The following is an 8889-nucleotide window of genomic DNA, read 5'->3' as shown; positions in this document are numbered from 1 at the left end:
ATATTAAAACAATTATATTTTTTAATATAAGTTCATTTTAAAAGTATTTTTTATATGTATAACTCAAAAAATTAAATTCATAAAATTATATTTTTTTTGATAATTTTAACAATAAATAATCTTATGATACCAAACATATCAATATAAGTTGTTTAAAATATTTTTAAAATAAATTCGTAAAACAACTTTTTAAGTTCTAGTCAAACACTTTAACAATTTTTTTTTTAAATAAGTTCTGACATCTAGTAAATTTTAAAAAAACTTTTTAATAAATTCAGCCAAATAATTGATTTCCCGTCTTCCCCTGTCCCAGTATACCCTTCCGCCGTCAACAGAGGTGCTCTGCGGCTGTGCCACCCCCGACCACCCAATCACAACCGCCGCCCATGGCCCGGAAAAATTATCTCATGGAAGATGCCAGCAAACCAAATACAGCGGTAACGGTGAAAAGGAACAATCGATTTATTCTACTTTCGAGTCTTCTTCGAGCGTTTCTCGTCCTGCTTGCCGGAAAATTTCACGTTTTTACGCTCAGCTTTATCTTGCTCAAGTTTTTTTTTTATTATTATTTTTTTTTTTGGAGAATATGAAATCTTATTGTTCAAACGTTCACAGATTTTTGGTTTCAATTTACAGTTTTTACATTGACATTCGGCTTTATCTTGCCAATGTTTAAATCTTTTTTATGCAAATGTTCATAGATTTTATTTTGGTGTGATCATCGTTTCTACTTGCTAAAATTCTCCCCAATTTTCGCTTTTTTCTCTGGAGATCTTATTTTGGCCAAATTTTTTGCACTAATTCTCAATGTTCTAAAAAAAGTAAGCGGTGAGCTAGCGGTTACCTACCTAGACTCTTAGCGGTCGCCGGCCTAGACTGATTTTTTTTACCCTAAATATCTAAATACTCTAGAACGATTCATCTTAATATTTTTTCAATAATTTTTAGTTATCGAATTCAAGTCGAAATAAATTACATATTTCTCATGATCCTTTACGTATTGATAGACAAATAGATAGGCGGCCGCCTAGGTGGATTTTGAATAGCTTCAACTGTTAAAAATCTGGGCGGTGGCTAACCGGTCTTAGAAACTGCCTGCTAATTCTACTCAAATGACTGTATTAATATGTAACCAGCTTTGTGATTACTTCGGGATTACTCTCGCATTTGATTCTGCCACTATATCTTATTGAATTTGAGGGGAGAAAGGAAGTGAGTTTTATGTTAACCACAGTATTGTTCTCCCGTGTGATGCACAGATTTCCATGGACCGTTACATGTGCTGTTGCTGTAAGAGGTGCGCAAGGAAGAGACAAACCAGACATCTTCCACCAGAACTCGTGTTCCAATTTCTTTTAGAGCTTCCAGCTCAAGCCTTACATCATGTTATGAGGCGTGTTTGCAGAGAATGGAACCTTATCGTCCATTCCCGAGATTTCATCCACCACCATCTTCGGAATTCAACCAGTGGAGTTCTAATCCAGGACTTGGTCTCGGCTTGCAATCTCTTTTATGTGGAAATGCGAAGAGGATGCCTCGAGATATGCAAGCTTGACTGGGGGTTTGAGCAGCTAATATGGACTAGCTGCAATGGTTTAGTGTTGGTCCCTGATTCCAAATTAAGTAATAATTTATGTCTTATTAATCCCTTGACAAAGCAACAGACCATTCTTCCTCCATATTTTGGTAGAATGGTAGATCATTCATATTTTGTTTTGGTATTCGCTGAGGCTTCCATGGAGTATAAAGTCGTACGTGTGCGTGTTGGAAATTTGGGTTCGATAGTACAAATTGTAGTGCTAACTATTGGTGTTGATGAAGTTTGGAGGTGTATTGATGTACACTTGGTTCTCCCTAGTGAGATACTAATAGCTTCTATGGAGATGCAGGTCACCGGAGGCTATGTACACTGGTTCGGCAAAAACTTTATTTTGACATTCAACGCTGAAACTGAAGCTGTTCGCCTGTTCCCTAGACCGCCGAAGAGACCAAAACTATACGGAATGTTTCTAGCAATGGGCAGTAATTTATCATATGTTACTCAGTCCGATGTGTTTGTTGTGGATGTTTGGGAAATGAATCTAGAAATGGGAGAATGGATCATGATGCTCAGGCTTGATTTGAAACCCGTGAGTCACTTATTTGAAGACTTGTCTTGCGAACTGAAAACAGTGACTATCTACGGTTGGTTAGAAGCTAGGGAGGTGTTGGTCTTCGGTACATGGCCCCATCAAAGGCATTGCATAGCTTATAATGTCAAAACAAGAGAAATCCAGTCGATCGAGTTTTGCACCAAAGCAAGTGTACACTATTTTCAAGCTCATGTGAACAGTTTGGTTGGTTTAGTAGCTGGATTTTGAGTGGACAGAAATTATCTACTTGACGATGAAATTCATCGGTCGTTATTTTGACGACATTTAGTCATTAGTACGATATTTATTGTGGTATAAATATAGTAAATACGTGAGGCCCTGAGACCCTCTTTGCTCGAGATAAATACGTTTCGAGTTCATGCTCAAGTCTCGTCGGTTGTGCGGGCAAATTTCACTCTTTAGTATCATAATATGATATAATTTCGATATTCGATATAATTTGTACTCAAAAAAAAAATATAGTAAATACGTTAAATTGGTCCAACCAAGCGTGTAGGAGTACTGCCAACCACGTCGCTAACCTTCTTGCTTATCATTGTTTATATGATAGGATAGTTTTAGATTTAAAGGTGATGTGTCTTTTTGTAAACCGCGCCGTGTGATGGAATAGCGTATGTTTTATACAAATTCGAATTTTTTTTCAAAAAAAAATATTTAAAACAGTAAAGCCTCGTGTAACTTCAATACAATAATCAAAATCAGCAAGGGCACAGGTTTGTTGAAGTCCATCCCCATGTAAGTATGATCACATTGCAAGACATTTCTTCAGCCATACTTTGAAGAACAAGCTAGCAAGTTTAGCATCACCACTGCACAAACCACAACAGCAAAACACAACCCGACATACCGAAAAAAGATCGGTTTGCTTCCATTGAATATTTAACATGCAAACATCCAGGACATGCTTCATCTATACTAGCATCCTCTTAGCTCAAATTGTAGCTCGACTAAAATGAAAAAAGAATGAAACAGTACGAAAATCAGAATACTACAGAGTAGAATTTAGACAAAATTTTGGTTTAGGAATGCTTACTTGAGGAGTTGATGGTGGCACGAGTCTGGGGCAGGCAATGGAAAGGACTTCACTTCTAGTTCTTGACCACCTTCAGTTGCTGCAATTACTCCTTGTTCAGGACAAATCTATGTAGAGTGGGTTAAGCTTAAATTTACTTTACATAATGTGGTAACAAACTCAATATGGCAAACCAAATTCTTACATCCTTGGACAGAAATTGATCTGGTTGAGTTCTTTCACTTAGATTCACAGCAGCTAGCTTCCTGTACAAAAACTGAAGAACAATATTGTTTACCGTAAAAGGAAGAAGAAATCTTGCAAAGATCAATGACAATGGTTGGGTTATTAACAATTTTGGTGTGCATATCATGTTCTGTTCATGTATGAGAGCATGTTTCTGCATTTATTCATCACTTTATAGACAAGGAAAGAATAAATGCCCACGGGTCATCGTACTAAGGTACATAAACTTCAGTTATGATGGCATCAGACTCAGAAGAAGGCCGGCATTACCTCAACCTGATGTTGCATTGATAGTATATAGTTGATGATTTCGTCAAGCATCACGGCTTTCCCGGTGATCTGAAAATGGAATTTGAAGCCAGTGATTAGTAATACAATAGTATAGGAGCTAGCAGTGCCACAGCCAGACTTAAGGGGGAGATAAACTTGATTTTTCCCAGGTTCACCTTATCACATCCCGGGACAAGGCCCTGAAGAAACTTCATTCGTTCGTTTATCCTTTCCCTTCTAATCTAAAATACAAACATTTACACACATTAACCAATCTTGGATAACAAGAATTCAAGGATTAGAATTAGTAGGCATTCATTGAAGCATACTCTCTCGGCAAGGTTGTGTTTGTTGAGCGATTGGTCTCGTTTTAATCTGGTTTCGACGTGATCTTCCTCTGGAGTTTCTGTATTACCTTTTGGACTGATTAGTCCATTTGGAGTAGCAGATTTGTGATCAAGCTGTTCTTCTAGCTTCTCCATGTTTTGCTTTTCATTTCTCTTTCGGGAATTTCCAGCATCCTGATCATGATTGGACTAGTTAATTATTTTAACGACACATTTCAATTGATCGAACAAAACAAATACTTGCAAAAAAAGTGTACAGGAAAGAAAAAGAATCATCTGTCATTTGAATTTTCTGACCTTTGAGTCCTGTAGTTCGCATTCACCATTAACCACTGTTTTCCTTCTCTTTCGAGGGAACGAACGCTCCAAACTTTGCACAAGATAACCATTTCGACATCGCTCACGAGTGTCCGAAGTCATTTGATCGAAGAAGTTATTCGGATCATGAACAGAATCAATAATCTTGGGCACATTTTCATTGCAAAAAACAGTAAATTCAGTGGTCTCCATCTCCACCAGATGTTTGAAGAGGTCATCCCCACTAACAGATACTCGATTTTCCAGCATCTCGTCAAAAGAAAAACTATCAATCTGATCACAAGAGGCAAACGAAGTTTCTCTAAAATCCTCAGCTCCAGGTTCATTTCTTGAATCTGAAACCATTGCTATACCTACTGTTTCTCTCCCAACACTTTTGAAGTTCAAAACGTTTTTGCATTCAACTCTTGAAATCAATTTTTTTTTTTTAAAAAAAAAAAGAGTAAAGGAGATAATGCTAGTCCAAAAAATTTCAAGAACCCGTTGAAAGGATCTGAAACAGATTAAAGGATCTGTATTTTAAATTTTTTGACTGAACTTGAAGGGAAGATTAATCTACTAGCTGTAAAAGAGTAACATTTTCAAGACAATGAGCATAAGACAAACACCTTTTGCAGCTTTATGTAGGAGAGGTGTATGCAAACAAAACAACTTCGATGAGCAAAGCTAAATTCTCCGGCAATTATCTCTCAAGCTTCTAAAACAGAATCCTTTGGAGAAGATTTTAAATTGGTACAAGCCAAATAATCTGTCAACAAATGACTACAAATATATAAAACTTGCCAAACTTTGAAAACATTCAGAATCTTTCTGGAGGGGAAGGAATATAACTGCAATTTCCCAGGCCCTTTGTCAGATTTCAAAAGAATAATGTCTGAAGACCATAATACTTTAGTAGAGAGCCTAGATCCCAACTGGGCTCCAGATATGATATTGCTTTACACAAGACTTTTTTGACCCCACTTTCACTTATGAACCATATCAAACTTTTTTGTGTATACACAAAGAAATGGGTGATGTTACTATGTTAGTAATATTTTTTTGTTTAGTTATCTGTTCTACTATAATTACTTGTCGTTACAAGCTTTTTATGTCTTCGTAGATTTTTTGAATTATTAGCTAAGAAGAAACATTGTATATAAACTTTTTGACTTGATATCTGATAATTTTGGATGAAGAACATTGAAAAAACTTGGGTAGAAAACGCCTGAGCCCCCTCCAGTACACAACGGCGTAAGCAGATGAACCATAAAAACTAAACCACTTCCATTCCCTAATACTTTTCTACATGCAAAAACATATATTCAGTTCCTTCAATATCACATCATGATGCATCTGTCCATGCAGCAAATAGTGGCACTTGAGGCCTCATCTGTGCCCCTGGGATCCAAGAATTTACAGCGTTGGTTTGAACCCGAAAATACTTAGATGCCGGTTGGGTTTTCGCAAAATCCATTTGAGTAGTATTGTTTCCGTCGTGGCTATTGATTCTCGAGCTGCTTAAACTCGGCTTTTCTGGTGCAGCAGCAGGAACCGAGAAATTTGAAACCTTGAAATCTTCAATAGGTTTAACATTCGAAGAATGACAAAGGGCCATTGTCCATTCAGTGACATTGCTGCTGCTGCTCTCTTTCGAGACACTAGAGTCCACAGTTTTGTTAGTGTTAGAGCTGTTGTTCCAATTAGCAAATGTGTTTTTCCTAGCCATGTCGGAAGAAAGAAGCGTATTGCTTTCCATAATCCTCGCCACGTCATATGTTGATATGTCGAAATTGGTTACAGCATTTGTGCCCCGAAATTTGATCGCAGCTATGTCATAAGCCTCAGCAGCTTCTTCTTGAGTGCCTTAAATTTTCACCAATGAGCAGTGATCAATGCTAAGATTTTTTAAAGAAATTTTAGCATTGTGTAAGTCATATCAGTTATGTGTTCAAGATTCAAATGATTCACTCACTAAATGTCCCAAGATAAAGATCCTTGTTTCCTGCCACTCGACCGATCCGAGCTTGCCACCGACCGTGATGATGATGTCTGCTAAAGAACAATACAAGATCGAATACTCAAGCAAAGGAAAATACTTTTTTTTCACTTCAACTTATTTTGTTATAGCATATTATTAGACCTAGTCACTCCTCTGTAGATTGAAGCTCCTCTTGAGAAACCACTGCTTTTCCTGAAATTTTTGCGGCACAACAAAACTTTTAAGGGAAAAAATGTGGATTTCGAAGGAAAGTGAGATCAAGAAAAGGGCACAAGAAAACCTTCTCAAATGTGCAACATATTCCTGTCTGCTCATATTTTTCATGCCTTCGAATTCTTGCTGATAATTTTCCAACTGCATCAAGTTAAGGGCTTCAAGTACATGGAAACTGGTTATATAAGAAGATTATGGAAATGCAATGAAAATCAAATCGCTACCGGAAAATTGATATGGCTCGAAGGTCCCCAGTATTTAAGTGCCGCCAAATCATAGGCCCTCGCCGCCTTTTCTTCCATATCATATCCCCCTGCATATGATTGGCATTTATAGATCAACTGGTATACAATGTGAGAGTATAAAACAGCATTCGTGGAGGACTTTACCCAAGTAAACTGGAATGGAGTTCAGAAGAAAATCCCCAGAACGAAGATTTCGAGAAGAAGGAGCAAACTTAAGTTAGTTTTAGGCCAAAGAAACAAATAATAAAAATGACACTTCTTGAAATGCATTTCCAGTCGCTAACCTTGTCTCCCTTTCCTGCTCTGGCCTTCTTTCTTGCAACTGTTGTCCCACAAATGGGCTTCGTATCTTCCTGTCCATCTGTGTCTGCAACAAATAAATAAACCAGCATTTTGGAATTAGCCAAGAATGTTGTTTCTAAACGAACAAAAATCAAATGGGAAAGCTATAAAACAGGTAAAGATCCAACCTTGTGACACCCCTGTACTGTGAAGTCCTCTGCCCATACGAATCAATGGACTTCCTATGAACAATATGCCTCTCATCGACTTTTTCAGGTCCCCTTTTGTTGCTCGGAAAACCCATGCAATCAACCATTGATGTATCGATGTGCTGTGAGCCAGGGTTTATTGATAAGCTTAAAGATTGTAAATCACCGTAGCCCGATGGACCATTCTTCCCTGATTCTCTTCCATTGTCCATAACACAAACTCCCATCTTCTGTTCCTGTGCATGGCTACTTTGGTAATGCTTCTCTAGCCAACTTGAGAAGACAGATATCCCATCATTGGCCATTGTTGGAAGATGAGTTTCTTTAGGCTCTGTATCTGAAGCCTGATACATATCTTGCCCTTTGAATGCTGTAAAGAGAGGGAATTCTTGAACCTGAATTCCTTGGTTATGGCTTAGAAAATCTTGGACATTGTTTGTTTTGATTTCAGTTTCTTGGTGATTTAGAACCATTCTCCCCCTGCCACAGCCTTCATAGTGATGGGTCCCCATCGTTCCGCCACCAAAAAAATCTTCCAGTTTTGGAGTTGAAGTCACCATAGCTTCACAGTAAAGATTTTCAGAACATCAAAACCAAAATCCCAGTATAAAAAAATGTGGGGAAAAAAAAAGTGAGCAAATTTGAAGTGAACCTTGTGCTTGAGACCGGTTCATAGCTTCCATCAAACATAATGAACCATCAGATTTAAGTGGCATCACGGTTAAATGAGAGTAAAATCCAGCAGTTTGATCCCCATCAACCCCATAGCAAAACCCTGGATGTTCATAACTCGAGAAACAGTTTGCAGAACATGGCTGAATTCGACGGTGATCCATGTTTAGAGCAGAAAGAGAGGAACCAAACCAGTTGTCACAGTTACTTTTAATCCATGAAAAAGGGAAGATTCTTGTCAAAGTTTATATTGTTCTTGGTGCAAGAAAACTAGTCAATCATTGGGAACAAATAAACCAATGATCAATAAAAAAGAAAAACATAAAAACAGATTCGTTTTGTTTTGTAGCTGCAGGCATTATAGAATGAAATCTAAGCCAAAATCTAGCCAAACGTATCTTGTGCTGAATCTCAGAATTTATGGCCTCTCTCGCTTCTGAAAAGTTGTCTACAGAGATGAGAACAAAACAAAGCAAAGCCCATTAAACTAAGCAGAAAGAATGAGTTCCAGCAAGCCATACTGGGCATTCATTCTGCATTGCTTTGGGATCTGTGCCAGCCATCTTTTTTTGTTTCTCTCCTTCCACACTTTAAATTTCATCTACATTCATGAAAAAATGCAGTGTATTCATTACCTTTGTCTGAAACACATCTTATTCTAAAATCAACACGTAATAATGAACAACTTCTTATGTCCCTATTACATAATAATAGCGGCTGACAGTATAAAACACAGCAAATTTCAAGTCTCCTCTTTTCCCTCGCCTCATTCCTGAATTTATTGAGGCTAGTGGAAGGTGGCTGACATTAAAATATGAGATATTTACGTCATTTCATCCATAATAAATATTGAATATTGAGAAAATTTTTGAAATTATAAAATTATTTTAAATTTATTTTAATTTGAAATAAATCTTCTCAAAATATATTTACCAACAAAA

General features: G+C 37.2%; 3 protein-coding genes across 6 annotated transcripts; 1 reads left to right on the top strand and 2 right to left on the bottom strand.

Annotated features, from left to right (window-relative positions):
• The first annotated feature begins 286 nt into the window (after positions 1–286).
• LOC140865456 (uncharacterized) lies at positions 287–2518 on the top strand. Its single transcript, XM_073270110.1, has 2 exons — positions 287–437; positions 1260–2518. Exons 1-2 carry the CDS (start codon positions 387–389, stop codon positions 2358–2360), a joined length of 1152 nt encoding a protein of 383 aa, XP_073126211.1. The 5' UTR covers positions 287–386; the 3' UTR covers positions 2361–2518.
• A 315-nt stretch (positions 2519–2833) lies between these two features.
• LOC140867283 (uncharacterized) lies at positions 2834–5247 on the bottom strand. 4 transcript variants are annotated; one of them, XM_073272357.1, is made up of 8 exons: positions 4955–5247; positions 4326–4752; positions 4011–4202; positions 3858–3923; positions 3682–3750; positions 3371–3442; positions 3187–3293; positions 2834–3100 (listed from the first exon to the last, which is right to left on the bottom strand). In XM_073272357.1, the coding sequence occupies exons 2-8, from the start codon at positions 4689–4691 to the stop codon at positions 3085–3087; spliced, it is 888 nt and encodes a 295-aa protein (XP_073128458.1). In that variant the 5' UTR covers positions 4692–4752; positions 4955–5247; the 3' UTR covers positions 2834–3084. The 4 variants fall into 4 exon arrangements, 2 of the variants coding, with proteins under 2 accessions (XP_073128458.1, XP_073128457.1); XR_012145102.1 differs by having other exon boundaries at positions 3187–3265; positions 4326–5247; XM_073272356.1 differs by having other exon boundaries at positions 4326–5247.
• Positions 5248–5394: 147 nt separating this feature from the next.
• Positions 5395–8674, bottom strand: LOC140865014 (AP2-like ethylene-responsive transcription factor AIL1). Its single transcript, XM_073269497.1, has 9 exons — positions 7929–8674; positions 7256–7838; positions 7070–7152; positions 6930–6938; positions 6765–6853; positions 6608–6681; positions 6469–6519; positions 6301–6380; positions 5395–6191 (listed from the first exon to the last, which is right to left on the bottom strand). Exons 1-9 carry the CDS (start codon positions 8110–8112, stop codon positions 5671–5673), a joined length of 1674 nt encoding a protein of 557 aa, XP_073125598.1. The 5' UTR covers positions 8113–8674; the 3' UTR covers positions 5395–5670.
• Between the last annotated feature and the right edge of the window lie 215 nt (positions 8675–8889).

Source organism: Henckelia pumila, chromosome 4, assembly GCF_033568475.1.
Source record: "Henckelia pumila isolate YLH828 chromosome 4, ASM3356847v2, whole genome shotgun sequence".
In the NCBI taxonomy this organism is placed as follows: Eukaryota; Viridiplantae; Streptophyta; class Magnoliopsida; order Lamiales; family Gesneriaceae; genus Henckelia; species Henckelia pumila.
This window is presented reverse-complemented; position numbering and strand designations above follow the sequence as displayed.

Bases quoted from the DNA above. Each gene is read 5' to 3' on its own strand.
- LOC140865456 (XM_073270110.1), top strand. From the start codon at position 387: ATGGCCCGGAAAAATTATCTCATGGAAGATGCCAGCAAACCAAATACA. The intron at 438-1,259 runs GTAACGGTGAAA...TGTGATGCACAG, and splicing joins CCAGCAAACCAAATACAGCG to ATTTCCATGGACCGTTACAT.
- LOC140867283 (XM_073272356.1), bottom strand. From the start codon at position 4,691: ATGGTTTCAGATTCAAGAAATGAACCTGGAGCTGAGGATTTTAGAGAA. The intron at 3,751-3,857 runs GTGAACCTGGGA...TTCCATTTTCAG, and splicing joins TTGTCCCGGGATGTGATAAG to ATCACCGGGAAAGCCGTGAT. The intron at 3,294-3,370 runs GTAAGAATTTGG...CACTCTACATAG, and splicing joins ATCAATTTCTGTCCAAGGAT to ATTTGTCCTGAACAAGGAGT.
- LOC140865014 (XM_073269497.1), bottom strand. From the start codon at position 8,112: ATGGATCACCGTCGAATTCAGCCATGTTCTGCAAACTGTTTCTCGAGT. The intron at 7,839-7,928 runs GTTCACTTCAAA...TTTACTGTGAAG, and splicing joins GAACCGGTCTCAAGCACAAG to CTATGGTGACTTCAACTCCA. The intron at 6,520-6,607 runs GTTTTCTTGTGC...CAAAAATTTCAG, and splicing joins TATGTTGCACATTTGAGAAG to GAAAAGCAGTGGTTTCTCAA.